Source organism: Lethenteron reissneri, chromosome 24 (assembly GCF_015708825.2).
Source record: "Lethenteron reissneri isolate LAM-NWPU_2019-01 chromosome 24, ASM1570882v1, whole genome shotgun sequence".
Classification (NCBI taxonomy): Eukaryota; Metazoa; Chordata; class Hyperoartia; order Petromyzontiformes; family Petromyzontidae; genus Lethenteron; species Lethenteron reissneri.
In genome coordinates this window covers 9,921,532-9,937,330 of record NC_083802.1, presented here as the reverse complement: position 1 = coordinate 9,937,330, position 15,799 = coordinate 9,921,532, and the positions used below count along the sequence as shown (strand labels likewise).

The 15,799-nt window shown below is 44.3% G+C and overlaps 1 protein-coding gene and 1 long non-coding RNA gene across 2 annotated transcripts in view; one reads left to right on the top strand and one right to left on the bottom strand.

Moving 5' to 3' along the window:
* The window catches only part of LOC133346564 (uncharacterized), a 45,935-nt gene that overhangs the window by 12,069 nt on the left and 18,067 nt on the right, over window positions 1-15,799 (top strand). The gene's annotated exons all lie outside the window — the stretch shown is intronic.
* Window positions 294-14,973, bottom strand: LOC133346558 (sphingosine 1-phosphate receptor 5-like). The gene is made up of 2 exons (XM_061558202.1): window positions 14,911-14,973; window positions 294-7,031 (listed from the first exon to the last, which is right to left on the bottom strand). The coding sequence occupies exon 2, from the start codon at window positions 5,046-5,048 to the stop codon at window positions 3,453-3,455; it is 1,596 nt and encodes a 531-aa protein (XP_061414186.1). The 5' UTR covers window positions 5,049-7,031; window positions 14,911-14,973; the 3' UTR covers window positions 294-3,452.

Sequence of the window (15,799 nt, the reverse complement as noted above, 5' to 3'; positions counted from 1 at the left end):
CATGCACAGCATGATGGGAATTTTGCCTTTTGTGAGCGCATCTACGTGTACCATTGTATAAGAAACATTATAAACGAAAGTGTGCAATTCAGTCCATCTATTTCATCTATGTATACGCTACGTACAATGGCAACTATAAAGAAGCCTAGTATGGCGTTTTAAAGCCTCGTACATTCATACTGAACCCTAAGGAAGCCTTAGTCTGGCTCGGTATGAGCCTGATCCATTACTCCTGAACCCTAGGGGAGCCATAGACTCAGTGAGCTGTATACATTAACACTGACAGGTGTGGGTGGTATTGCAGTGCCTTGATTTATTTTGCCGGACATTGTGAACGACGCAAATTGAGGAGGGTGGTGTGTGGGTGGAGGGTGGTGTCACATTGTCACCGTTCGTGTCACAATCTTTACCTGCGACCATTTATTTAAGCACAACAGATAAATTGAGTTATAACACAACAGACAAATAATCTAATGGACACCGCAACGTCATGTGTAATGTAATATTTTTAAAAACGCATGTCTGTGTCTCCCTGCTCAAATAAATAGGGGGCCGTTCTGATCAGTCAGCAGTCCCAGGCCAGTTGTGGAGATTCTACATTATTATGGCAAGGAACACTCTTTAGGATTCTAAATAATAATGATGACGATGATGCACTTTAAACCCTCAGGATTAGCATCTCATTTCAAAATGTGTTTCAGCAAGGTGGCAGCGATACATCAGTTCAATGCACAGTTTACAAAATGAGCAGACAATGAATATTGCACCAAAGGAACACATGTTGGACAATGTAAATATTAAATTAAAACAAAACATTTTTATAAATTTTCCAAGTAAAAAAAGGTACTTTTAAACTTTATAGTAAGGTGTAATTATATTAAGTGCACAATGTATTTATGTGATGCAATGGATATATTTGACTCTTGTAATAACAAGGTTTTTAATATTCTTTGGGACTTTCGGGAAAGTCACGTAGATAGGTTCAAATAACGACCGCTTGTGTTGCGATCGAAACGTCGTAGTTTTTTGTTATTTTACTTGAATCTGTCTACGTGACTTTACCGAAAGACCCAAAAAATATGAATTCCTGCAGTCACGAAAGCTTTAAGTCAAGGTTTTTATTTTCCCCTTAAGAACATGAGCCAATTCAAAAAGTATCATAGTGAGATCTAACTGAGTTTCTCAGTAAGAGAAAGCTCTGCAGCCCAAAACAAACTCAGCAAATGTAGTCTTGAGCATGAGAGACATCTCAGACTTGAGATCCTGGGAAGAAACTAGACAGGTGAGTTTAGAGCTACGAAGGCAGCTTCCCGTGTTTCCCTTCAAGGGTAAATACTAAGGAGTGGACCAAATCACCCGCAATGCACCTGATCTCATTCGATCTCAGAAGTTAAGCAGGTTTGAGCTCGGATAGTGTTTGGATGGGTAACTGTCATGCATACCAGGCTGTGTGTGGCTGTGGACAGCAAAGAGCAAGTGGAATTTTCCCAAATAACCCCCACAGCATGCCTTCAATCGGCAGTAGCTTGATAAGAGGCCTGTAAATGTACATGTCTGCTTAGCAATGGAGTTTTCTACAACTTTCTTCATTAATCCAGGACAGATTTTCACAGTTTGCAATGCTGTTCTCGAACGAGGCACTGAAATACAAACTATTTTGCACTGTTACATATTGGAAGCAGATGAGTGACCACAGACAAACCCAACACCTTTAAAATGTACTCGACCACTTATAAAAAAAATGTTTCCTTGACTCACCATGCAGTTCATGACAGGATAATACAAATTTTGCTAAATTTAAATACTACAAACTGAAAATGAACAAAAAAAAAATCTAATTAACAAACAGCCTCCAACAATTAATTTAAAGTTAACTTAATGTTTTTTTTTCAATATCCCCATTTTGCTGTAATTACCAGCTCGTCAAGAGATGAACACATTAACATCGGGAACTCTCGTTGTGTGCAGTGTCGGGGAACGGCTCCGGAAGATGACGTCCCAGATCCACTTTACTACGAGTCTTGCCTTCATACAGCCTCTCAAAACAACACTGGATAGTGACTTTTCAAGTTCCTGAAAGAGCAGTTCACCGCATGTCAGTCATCTGATGTGTGTAGGAATTGTAACCTATAACATGGACTTGATAAAATTAAAAACCTAGTGAACAAACTTTAATTATGATCATGGATTTTGCTTTGTGCAGTCAGTGGTGACCGGGTTGAGTCAGAGGGAGATGAACCTTGAATTTGGCATTTATTGAAACCCCCCCCCCCCCCGAACGAGCCCAGAGCTTTTGTCTTTTACCCAGGACCTTGTCTTTGTTGCACCCTTTTCGTCCTAATACAACGCAAATAATACAACTCACTTGGCTAAATATATGGGTCCAGGACCTCTGCATTGCCATGTTAGTATTTCAGACATGACCATTACGAACTTATGAGAAACATAAGCCCTGCGGCAGGATTCTTAATCTTGCACTCTCAGGTCCTCATCAATGTCTGCTTGGGGTGTCTTTGATGCGAAAATGATCAACCTTATTATAGCCATTGTGAACCTCCAGATAGAGAGCTCTAGACACGTCCAGTCCCAAGGATTTGACTATAAATCTCGGAACTCAGGGATGCTGGAATACAGTCGTGACTCTAATGCCATTATTAACCTCCATGGAGAGGGATGGACACCAAGCCACAGCATTAATTAAAATAAAATGTTTTTTTTCCTGCAATTATATTCCACTAATACTGTTGCTATCATGCATGAGATGACAAAATGTATCTTCTGCACTCGCAGCGTGCAGTGCACCACCACTCTGTGTTGGAGAACTGGCCAGGAAAGTGTCATACCAGAACGACTTCTCAAGTCACTTCATTCTGTATTTTTGTCTGCACTGGAGGGCACCTTTTGCCATACCAACATTTCGTTTTCTTAGTGGTAAAATAACTCAAATTAGCCGGGTGGCTCAGCAGCATGGTGAGCGGCTCACAATCTCAAGGTTGCGAAGTTCAAATCCTGGTTGGGGATTGATTCGGCCTATCAACCTATCTGGGATTGATCAAATGAGTACCACTTTGTGGTAAATCAAGTCATTATATAGACTCAGCCCTGCCATAGGAATGTGGAATTTCCACCACTGGCTCAGGACTGTAAACAAGATGTGAGCACCGCCTCAATTGACCATTTGAGCAAGAAATCATGTTGGCTTGACTTTACAGTTTTAACACGAGTCATTTTTTTCAATAATTGCTTACAATTTGTTTACACTTGAGAACCTAGTTATAATCATGGGTGGCTGATACTTGGATCCAAACCCAGGATCTCAGCAGTACTGGCTCATTTCCCTGACGTGACAGCACCCTGAGCTACCCAGCCACCTCCTACCCCAGGGCTCTAATCTCAGCACCTCAGCAATGCCAGCTAACTTGTGTCCGACATGGCTATTATGATCTCTTCATTTAAGAGCAGCTCATAGCTTCGGTGGCGGCGGTGGGTCTGACAGACTCTGGCGCCGGCGACGGCGCTCGCCCTGTACTCCGAGTGCTCCTCCTCGAGCTGAACCCGCGCTGCCGGAATAGAATCTTGGCCGCAGCAGCGGCTGGAGCGTGGGCAGCGGCGGCGACCGCCCCGACGCCAGCGTGCGGCGTCGACGCCGTGTCGCTGTCCAGTCCCCAGTGGTGAGGGCTCAGGTGTTGGCTGCTGCGGCGCCGACCCATGGGCAGGGCCACCACATTGGCCACGCAGCAGGCGAGACGGGCGAAGGCGCGGCGCATCTCGCGGCTCGCCAGCGTGTACACGATGGGGTTGGCACCTGAGTTGAGCACGGCGAGCACCAGGCACCAGTCGGTGGCGCGCAGCAGCATGGGACAGCGGCGCGCTTCGCACGCCACGTCGGCAGCGAGGAGCGCGAAGAGCGGAGACCAGCAGGCGATGAAGACACCCACAACAATGGCAACCGTGCGCAGGAGCGCCACCGACCTCTCGGAAGCGGATGAGGCCCTCTGCGAAGCAGGCCTTGGCGTCAGAGATGGAGAGGGACAGCTTGCTCCGGTGTTTCCATCCGTTGTGGCCATTCTGGCTGTTTTGGGTGTACCGACCGTTCCGCCCGTTTCGGCCGTTACAGGTGTTGCGGCTGTTCCGCCTGTTCTGGTTGGTCTGGTTGGCTTTGGTGTTCCAGCAGATTCACCAGCCTTCTTGTGGCTTACTGGAGAGGTGTTTCTCATGGGGGTTGCTGATCCTGCAGGCAGCTTAAGCTTTACGCATGAAGACCCCAGCTCGGGAGATGCTCGCCCTGCCAGCGCCTTCCGAGCCGCTGCGGGAGCATCGACGGCAGACGAGCCGGCAGTGGAGGCGGACGGCGCCCGCAGGGATACACGCCTCCCACTGCGCCGCACAAGGCAATAGATGCGCGCATAGAGCACGGAGTCGGTCGCCAGGATGAGCGAGAAGAGCGCCACGCAGAAGAACAAGTAGGACTTGGCGTACAGCGGCAGGATGGCCGAGCACTCGGGCAGGCGGCCCACGCAGTTCCATCCGAGCGACGGCAGAGCCCCCAGCACCAGGGCCGCGGCCCAGCATGCGGCGGCGGCGATGGCAGCTCGGCGGCGCGCCCCGACGCGCCCCCCCGGGGTGAGGCGCATACGCAGCATGGTGGCGTAGCGCTCCACCGCGATGGCCAGCAGGCTGAAGACGGAGGCGCCCAGCGCCACGAACATGGCGCCCTCGCGCGCGAACCACGCAGCGCGGCTCAGCCTCAGCGTGGTGGCTCCCGACAGGCGCACGTTGGCGGCGTAAAGCGCCGCCGCCAGCAGGTCGGACAGCGCCAGGTTGAACACGAAGCAGTAGGTGGGCGTGTGCAGGCGGCCATTGCACGCAATGGCAGCCATGACCAGGAGGTTCTCGGCAGCGATGACGCAGCAGACAGCGATGAGGGCCAGCGAGCCGGGCCCCAGCGAGGAGCTGGGCTCCCCGCGGGACCCATGGTCCAGCTTCCCCGTGTAGTTGTAGTGCAGCAGGATGAGCTCGGAGTCCGAGAGAGCCGAGCTGTTGAGCATTTCTACCCCTTAGATTTGATATTGTGTTCCACGTTTGAATTAGACCTTGGGAGTTTTCAGTAGTGTCAATTGGTATAAAATCAATTAAAGTCCAGTAATAGGAAAAAAATAATTCTGGTAAAGCGATGTGTTTTAAGATGTGGTAACAGAGATGCTAGTGGAACTAGTGAGGCGATGCAGAAGTTCGTTTGAAAATCTTGGTGCAGTGGACAAAGGTTCGATGACCCACCAAAATGATGACTGGTAACCAACCACCAGCATTGAATTGCAGAGTTCTTTAGGGTCCATTAGGGCTTCACCAGGTCTCAGGTATATGACGGTGCCAATGCATGCAGTAGTTTGTATATAACTGGTAACATTTATGAATTCATGGATAACTGTACAGGTATTATAATTGATTTTTGTTGATGAAAAGTCTAATCGAAACCCATTGTTAAACTAATCATTGTCAGCAACACAGACCTGGGCGGTAAACGGCTTACATGAAACGTTAAAAAAAAGCGAGTTGTAATTATGTTGGACAACAAAGGTGAGCGACGAGTTCCAGAGTCTCGCGGCACATGCAGGGTATAAAGGAGTAGGCAGAGTGCTTTGTGCAAGAAGTATGGAAACAGAATTCACGTAGGAATGTGAGGAGAGGTGAGAAGCTCAAATACGTTGAGACAGGTGCATTAATGGTGAGATTTTGTAGTTGCACATTACGACTTTGGAAGTCCTAATGTGTGGTCAGGAATGGAAGATAATTTTGGCTAGTTTCCCCTTCTGGAACGTTGAGTTTCTGCTGCAGGTAGCATTTGTTGTCCTTCCCTGCACCTCAGATGAGCACGGTTGGCTACGTACAGTGAAAAAGAAATTCAATATACATACATCTGAGATACTGTATAGTCTTGCCTAGCTTTTCCTCTAGAATACCAAATCGCTGGTGTTAATATATTTTGACAAATCCAATGCCTCTTTGCAAATTGAATTTCTTCAGGAAATGAGCGGGTTCGTATCTCGTTATACTTCTTAACTGCAAGGCCAGCCACTGTCATTGTCGAACCACACAACACTTGACCCACTTTTGGTTTTGCCTTATGGAAAATGGATTTGCTAGTGCTCTTGGCGATAACTTTAGCAAAATAGTAATTTAAAGTTCACCTGACGTGGTTTTGTTTTTACAAAAGGGTGGGAAAACAGCCAGTGGTAAAGAACGTGTTATCCTATGGCTGTGTAGCATGTGCATTATATACACTGGAATGTGAGCTTTTGAAATTCTATTTAAAATGTCAAATAAATACCCTGTCGACCCACGAGCTTAGGAACCACCTTAACCAAACTATGGAAGGTTTTGGCTTATTAGGTTCCAGCAACCTGCTTGCTGTACTGCCATGTACTGGCAGTTGTGTATCTTCAGAATGAGATTCTCATGCCTGTGACACTCTCAGCATGGTCGACCAACTCAACCTCCCAAACTGAGGATTGCAGGTGTGGTTCATCATGGCCAGCTCGGTGAATGGTCCCTGCTGGAATCCTGGCTGGAGTGAGTGATTTTTAAATGCCAGAATTCAGCAATACTGAAATAGAGCAACGTGGTAAAGATGGAAAACTAGAATTCCAAAAATGTTGAAATTGTGATCTGAAATACAAAATATCAGGAACGTTGTAAATCCAGAATATTCATATAACTTGCAATCCAGAAACTCTGGATTTAAATAATTCTGGGACTTTTGATGGGAATCCAGAAAACAGACTGAAATTATAATTTAAGATTATAAAATGGTTGGACTCTAGAATACTGTAACTTCATAGACTTGGAAAATGCTCATTTGGAAGACTAGAACTCCTGAACTGTGTAATTGAGTTGATTGTGAATTCTGAAAATTTGGACCGTTAGGAATGTAGAACATTAGAACTCCATACTTGAGGAATTCTACAAAACTGGAATTTCAGTGTATCTGGAGTGCTGTACTGACATTGCAGAAGTTGGTCTTCGGACAATTACTGTGGGCGGCAAGAGAAAATACGAAGCATTAATTATTGTGAATGGGTGAAAGCTTGAGGATGAAATTGGATAAATGGGTGTCCTGCTGAAACGAGAATGGGGTGATGATCATCTACGTTGCTGGCACAGGGCTAACAGTGGAAATTCCACATTGAAATGGTGGTAGTAATTACATGCAAAGATCCATCAATTATAATATATGCAAATTTATATTAAAACAATGATATGCAAGGGTTATATATATATGCATTGTGATTGATTAAACTAAACTTTTGTAAACAAGATGTAAAAAAAGCAAAACAACACAATTATGCCATATAAATGAGAAAAATATTGTTTCTTGAAGTGAATTGTGACTCCCACTCTCTCTGCATTAGACAAAAACCGCTGTTAACTTCTCGCAAAGTGGTGCTTAATTCTTTATCAAATCTGGATGATAGCCGGCGATGATGATGCTGATGATGGGATCAGTCGCTGTCCCCATCCAAGATTGCATCTCACGAGCTTCTGACTGCGTATCGAGCGCTCGGACCGCAATACCATTTTAAATATGGAAACCTTAAGGGCCTAATACTAACTATCCAAACTCAGAAAAAACAAAAGCAACAATGAAACCTGAAACTGAAAACTAATTTTAAAAGTTTTCGTTTTAAGAGATTCGTATTTTTGTCAGTGATTTCGTTTTCTGCTTTCTTTCTTTCTTTGAACTGAGGTCTCCCTTACAATCGACTCTCACTTAAAGAAAGTCAACTCAGCCCAAAACAACAAACACACATTTTAGTATTCTTGTAGGTACACATCTAGGCTCTGTGTTGCGGCCTGTCTGACATGAGTTTGGAGATTCACAAATAATGACTTCCATTTGCACCTCCCATAGCACTCGAGTGATATCACGGTTGTGATTCTTGCATTTGAACCCAGAAGCACAGCAGGAGCTTCTCTTGAGTGCTCATCTGAAAGTCAATTCAGAGTCTATAATCTAATTACCAAAGCATCAAAGCCTTTGAGAGGGAGCCGTGGACACATACTAAGTGTGTCGCTACTTGCGAATAGCCGTTTGGTTTTTGGGTTGCACCCTGACCTTTCACCATAAACTTACAATATTGCGTGTTTACACCCACGCGCATCTCCACTGTATTTAAAAAGGGGGTTGTATAATGCATGCATTCTGAAATACAATGCTGTAGCCTTAAAGGTTTTAGCCTGAGGAGACCTGGGATTGGGACTCATCAAACCGGTTCTTAAGGTGCGGTATTGTTTTTCGCGTGGCATTTGGGATGGTAGGCGAATGCAAGTCAATGTTAATGTATGGACATTCACCAACCAACTTGCAGTGGATTATAGTCTACTCCTATATAAACTCTGATACATATGCCTATATAATCTGATAAGAGATGTATTAATCTCATCTGATAGAGATCCTATATCTTATCCGTTGTCTCATTCAACACATGCAGACAGATAAAAGTCAGTGGTCTTCCTGCTTAGATGAGTTTGGAGTGTTACTCTTTCCCATTAGCAGCCTCAAAACAGCGGTGTAAATATCAAATAGCATGACCACCACTTACAGTATATACATTCAAGTATATACTCAGTCTCATACTCACACAGATAGAGATCCCCCGTATAGCCTTCACAGACTGTCGGGGAAAGTGCTCTTAGAGAGTACCTATTATGGCCGGCACAGCACACGAGGGGGTGGGTGGCCAGCAACCACACCCGACCGCCTTTGTCTCCCCAGTGGCGATGTTTACACACTGCACCAGGCCCAGGACTGGATCACTCACACACACACATTTAGAAGTACACGCATGTCCGTGAGCGTAAACACTGACATACTGACGTAATTCACATAACAAATCATTAATGCAACTCAAAACAGAAATTCCGCATGTTACAAACTAGCCTTTAATCAAATAATCTTGAACCCCTCTATTATTGTATAATCTCGGAAGATCAGCAGGTTTCAACATTGTTAAGCGTTGGATGGGAGACCGCGTGGGAATACATCCAGTGTTGTTGACTTGAACGGAGAAGTGGCAAGGATATTTGCTTTACAGAAATGGATTCTTGAATTCAGGTGTTGTCTAGCTTTGCGCATTATGTTCTAAAATGTGTGTGCTTTCTCTGGGTTCTCCGGTGTCCTCCACGTGAAGCCAGACACTCGTGAATGGCATTGGGCAAACATACCAAAGAGTCGAGAGACTCAGTGAGGATTTCCAGCCTTCGTAAAGGGCATTGTTATTAACATTATTTATACCTGATTGTCAATTTGTCAAACACTGTCCATACACACCGCATGACATATGGCATTCAATACCGCACCTTTGTAGAACCGGTTTTTATGGGTACCAATCCCAGATCTCCTTGGGCTAAAAGCCGTAAGGCTACAGCATTGACATTCACTAAGCCTGTATTTTACAAAGCCTCTTTAATTTAATGTGGATGTGGACAAGTGTGGCTTGGTACACGTGACATTTAGGAAGGTTTCTGGCTAAAGGCAGATACAACAAAAAAACACAAACAGCTCTTCTCTATGGGAACCTCATTTGCCAGTAAAAATATGATAATTGGTTTTTTACCCTTCTATCTGGCAACAAAACTGACACCTGTTTGCATAGACCACAATACCTGCAGTCATAATGCAAACAAAAAACATAACTCTGATAATGTGCACTGTCCTTGCAGTTGATTGGTCCACACCCGAGACAGCTTTCCTTAGAGCCTAGTCTCACATGGGTTGGACCAGATGACGCCAACCCATGTGAGACTAGGCTCTAAGGAAAGCTGTCTCGGGTGTGGACCAATCAACTGCAAGGACAGTGCACATTATCAGAGTTATGTCTTTAGTTTGCATTATGACTGCAGTTATTGCAGTCTATGCAAACATGACTCCTTGTAAAAAGGTGTCAGTTTTGTTGCCAGATAGAAGGGTAAAAAACCAATTATCACAAACAGCTCTTCTGTATTATATTCTTGGTTCTTTCGGTAAAGTCACGTAGAAGGGAAATATTAAAATAATAAAAATAAAACACTCAAATTCTCACGACGTTTCGACTGCAACACAAGCAATCAACATCAGGTGTGAAAACCACAACAAGAAGATGTATTGTTTTATTTCATTATTTTATTATTTCCCTTCTACGTGACTTTTCCGAAAGAACCAAGAATATGAATTAATGCAGTCACGAAAGCTTTAAATCGAAATTTAGCTCTTCTGTGGTAGCTACGCGTCCAGGCTGTTCGACAATGGATTCATTCTTCATTAATGACCGTATTGTCCAGATCATAAGATACACTTCTTTCCCCTGTACATGTGGATTAATGCAACGTTGATAGTGTTGATCGTGTGTGTTCTATAATTAATTGGGTAGGTGTGTGCGTGTGGGACCAGATTTGTATAACTTTACTGACACCGGACACAGGTTTGGGGTGGATCTTACATTCCCGGGTGCCTCATAATACCGATAAATCGGTGGAACACAGACTTTAAATGCGCTCACAGATTTACGCGGTGGTACTCGCGTGCTGGGGTCGGCAACCAAAATAACAAGAAGAGCCATTTTTGTTAGAATTTGGTCCAAAAAAAAAACGAAACGTATTTTAAGAGCCCCCAATGCAAGTGATGAATACGACAACAGTGGTCCTTAACAAGTAACGGTCACGAAGCGGTCCTTAAAAAGCCGCATGCGGCTTCGGAGTCGGAGATACACGACCTAAAGGTCGTGTATCTGGGAGTCTCTAAAATCGGGTTTGTGGCTTTGTCGGTTGAAAAATAAATGCTTTCACTTCCAGGCTCTTAATATAGAAGAACAGCTGTTAGGGATTTTCGACTGTGTTATCCACTTGAGAGTCAACCATGAAGCGTCTGACTTTTAGAAAGCCGCCTGCCGTACTTGTTTGGTGAAAATTGTTTTGAATAAAAAGAAACGTAAATTGATTGGCACGCAAGTACTGTACCTGTACGGTCCTCATAGTCCTAATAGATTCATTGAATTGTCAGGATTTGGCTCATGGTTCTATTCAAGTCTTTATCTATGTTTGTTTATGCAAATTGCATTCGACACCAATGAGGAACCACAGGCAAGCTGGAAGGCAGCCAGGCGGTGAGCCGGCGACAACAAGCTCCCAAGCGCTGCAGTCTTTATATTAAGATGGACTATATTCAGCCAATTAATGAGTCCATAATAGAATTGTTTTGAGTTAGATCGCATAAATATCAATGTGTTGTTAAAACCCGCCACCACCCGACACAGCCAACTAGTAAGGGTTGTCACGTAAACAGAAATGCCAATTCGTCACTAGTTCAGCATACCGGTATATTGGAGAGCCATGCCACAACATTGTAAATGTTGGAGAGCCAAGCCACAACATTTACACCGGTGTGCTGTACTAGTGACGAATTGGCATTTTCTGTTTACGTGACAACCCTTACTCGTTGGCTGTGTCGGGTGGTGGCGGTTTTAACGACACATTTATTTACGCGATCTAACCCAAAAAACATCTTATGGATGATATTGGTCGTGAAAGCCTACGTGTTAAACCAATTAATGGATGTTTAACGTGTGGGAGGAAACCCGAATAGTGGTATATATTCATAGTGCTGTAGTGTGATTATATAGAGCCCGAGTGGAGAATATTATATTCAACAAATGTAGGCAGAGCACCATCCATCCACATGCAGCAAAATCCATTGTTGTGCTGTACTTCTTTACTCCCTTGTCTATGCTCCATCAATCTGTCACTGACGAGGGTGGTGAAGTATGGTACAATAACCCCCATGGGCCACATGGCATGAGAAGGGCCTCGTCTCGCAGTGGATTGACAAAAGATTGTACACGTGCCTGATTATAATTAATCTACAGAAATGTGAATTTGTAGAATCCAGAGTGGTGTGAATATATATATATATCGGTGTGAATACATTACTTTAATTTACAATGGTGTCAATCGCTATAGATTTATTAAATATATACTCGTACTGTATATAAATGTAGTGTTGGGAATCTATATAAATTATAGTACCATTAATATATATTATATGTAATGAAGTGAATACTCTATATACTCTAATCTCTAGTGCAGTATTCATGAATATACGATTGTGCGAATCTTTGAAATCTGCAGTGGTACGAATCTACAGCAGTGTGATTCTGCAGACTATACCACGATTTAATCTATAGGGGAATACTACAAAGACATATAAATCAGAAATAACCGATCCCTACATTCGCTATTTGATTAATTTATCAAAAGCTTAATCGTCGATGACAGTCGAGAACATGTCATAGCAGCTACACAGAAGTGAATTGAAAGTGTAGTTCATACGCTATCCCTTAAAAACAGATGGGCTTCCTACATATTAATTATGCATCACCTTGCATGTAGCAGTTTGTGTAATGCATTCAATGTTATAACTTTACATATGCATGTATGCAATACTCTGTTGTTATTTAAAAAAAATATTCATGTTATATTGACTATACAAAAAAATAGTAATTGATCTATAAATGTTACATTTATATAGAAAGCCAAGATTAGACTTTTTTTCAACAAAAAAAGCCACGTTCTGCTTTAGGGTTGTTTTGGGTATCATATTCCGTGTATTCACCGTTCACAGTGGACCACCTGTCCATTGTATACAGCGTGATTGTACACGTGTCTGTAATTGTATATGTGTTTATGTATGTATGTGTGCCTCTGTGTGTGGGCAAACGCACCACCTATTGGGGCGCGGTGGCGCAGTGGTGAGCGCGCTGCGCTACGAACCCGGCGACCTGAGTTACATTTCCACTTATGGATCACACCATTGACGATTACCTGGACCGCTCCTGGGCCTCCCCGAGGTCGACTCAGCTTTAAATTAGTACCTGGTGCGGCAGTGTGTAAACAACGTCAGCACTGGGGAGACAAAGGCGAATGGGCATGATGCTGACCACCCACCCACTCGTGTGCCGTGTTCGCCTTCATGGGTGCTCGCTAACAGCTCTTGCCCCAAGAAAATGTTAAGGCTATAGGGATGGGGGGATCTTGTCTTTATGGGCAATCGCACCTATTGACCCTATGTAGAGACTTATATAAACGTATTTACAAACACACGTAGATACACATATATAAGCAAGTATTTACTTACATACACACAACAGAGGCAAAGATCCCACCGATAGCCTTAACGGGCTGTTGGGTCAAGTTACGTTAGCTAGCATCTGTTAAGGTCTGTACACATTGCACCACGGACTCGCTGCTGAGTTGTAAACCTATAAACACGCACCTATACACCTACACAAAGACAAATGTCCCCCATACCCTGGACGAGTGCGCATATTCGTCACCGATGTTGACCGTGAACGGGAATCGAACTTGGCTCTCTTGGGTTCGTAGTGTAGTGCGCTAACCACGACACTATCACTTCTAACACGCATACTTACACACGCAATCTACACGCACATATATCTTCAAACTCATACCTGCACACACCTTGTATGCATACACCTACAACATACACACACGTGCCTACAAACACGTGCACGCCCACCGATGAGGGTTCTGTGGTCAGCACCACACCCTGCCGCCTTTGTCTCCCCTGTGCGGATGTTTACACTTTGCTATATGTACTCTTAGGTTGCTTTCGGTAAAGTCACGTAGGTAAAAATAAAAATAAATAATAAAAATAATAGCAATAATAATCGAAATAATTAATATTTTATTATATTATTGTATTTCTATTACAGTATTTTTATTACTTATTTTTATTTTTACCTACGTGACTTTACCGAAAAAAACTAAGAGTATGAATCATTGCAGTCACGAAAGTTTCAAATCTAGAATTTGCTAGAGGTATTCATTTAAGGCCGAGTCTTAAACCTACAAACACGCGCCTTATACCTACACAGAGACAAGGATCCCCCATATAGCCTGTAACAGTGTTGGGGCAAGTCCTGTTAGCGAGGACCTATGAAGAAGGCCAGCCTGGCATATGAGGGCTTGGGTGGGTGAGTGGCCGGGCCGCCTTTGTCTCCCAAGTGACGATATTTACACCCCGTACCAGGTACTCATTTGAGGCTGAGTCGGCCTAGGAACGGTTCAAATAATCGTCACCGGTGTTGGACCTGAGTGTAATTCGATACGCATATACACATACAACTACAAACACCCACACCTCAAAGACACCTACAAACACAGACCTATAAATAATGCACATACTTACACATAGACACACACACCTATACGTATAGACACCTACACATACCCATCCTCCGTGTAACTTTCAGACTGCAAGGGCATGTCCTGCTAGCAACACATAATAATGCCGGCACGGAACATGGCATGGGTGTTATGGTGAGCACCACACCTGGCCACCTTTCTCTCCCCAGTGGTTATGTTCACACACCACACCAGGCACTCATTCAAGGCTAAGTCGACCTAGGGGTAGTCCAGAACCAGCTCAGATATCACTCGCCACTGGTGTCAGCCGTGTCTGGAAATTGAACTCGGATCACCCGCTTCGTTGCGCATTGCGCGAACCACTGCACCACCACTCCGCCCCCATTCAAAACGCGTAGGTTCACCATAGAGCCTACAGACACAGACGTACAAAGAAAAACATCCCCCGTATAGCCTTGACAGACTTTGGGGCAAGTGCTGTTAGCGAGCACCAATAAAGGCCAGGACAGCCAGCGCCACGCCCAGCCACCTTTGTCTCCCTAGTGGCGATGTTTACACACCGCACCAGGTACTCCATTTGAGGCTGAGTCGACCTCGGAGAGGCCCAGGCCGTGAGCGGGAATCGAACTCTGGTCGCCGGGTTTATAGCGCAGCACGCTAACCCCCCACCCCTCACCACCACATATACCTAAATGTACACACAGACTCACTTACTCAAGTTCAGCCAGCATTGCCGATGTCCTCTCTCTGCTGGGAGGTGTTGTCCCTGGGACAGCATGCAGGTTAATGAGAAGCCGCTGTTGAAATTCAGCAACCACACCTACCCATCACCATCACCCCCATCAGCGTCCCCCATCACCTCCCACTATCACCTCCCTCTCGAAAGCGGTGATGTCATCACGGTGGGTGTGGGGGCAGATGCGCGTGGGTGCAGCGGCACGTGGGAGATCGGTGGGTACACCTGTGGGGGTGACATTGAGTGGGTTTACTCGGTGTCGGCGTCAGCTGGAGGTGATGATGACCATGACTACCATCCTCTACCATCCCCTTTCATTACCTGCCGCATAATCACGCCTAATCGCCACCACATTCATCTTCATAATCACCACGACGCACACTAGTTATGTATTACAAATAATACAACGCTCCCACCACCACCACCATTACCACAGTAATTCTCCACTTTGCTCCGTTGACCCCAATTAAGATGCAATTCCCCATTTTGTGCAGATAATGAGTTGTGAATTTTGGATTAATCCTGTGATCAAGAATTCACCGTCGCTCATTTAAAAATGCCACCTGCCTATTCCCTTTAAAAAATCAAAGAGCATTTTTCTTCAAAGTTCCATCACTAAAGGTTAGTCAAAATGTGAGTGATCTTGGCGATAATTGGAGAATTCTGAAATTGTCGTTTATTTTAAATCTCAAGTTTATCATCAGCATCATCACAAGTGGTAGTAAGAAAACACATCATTACTTTAATTATCAGCATTAGCATAATTTGTAATAGCAGTAACAACAGCGGCATCATCATTGTCTTGAATATCGGCAGCAGAGTATTCACCAATAGTAGCTGGTGATGATAATTATATTACTATTATCT

Bases quoted from the DNA above. Each gene is read 5' to 3' on its own strand.
- LOC133346558 (XM_061558202.1), bottom strand. From the start codon at position 5,048: ATGCTCAACAGCTCGGCTCTCTCGGACTCCGAGCTCATCCTGCTGCAC.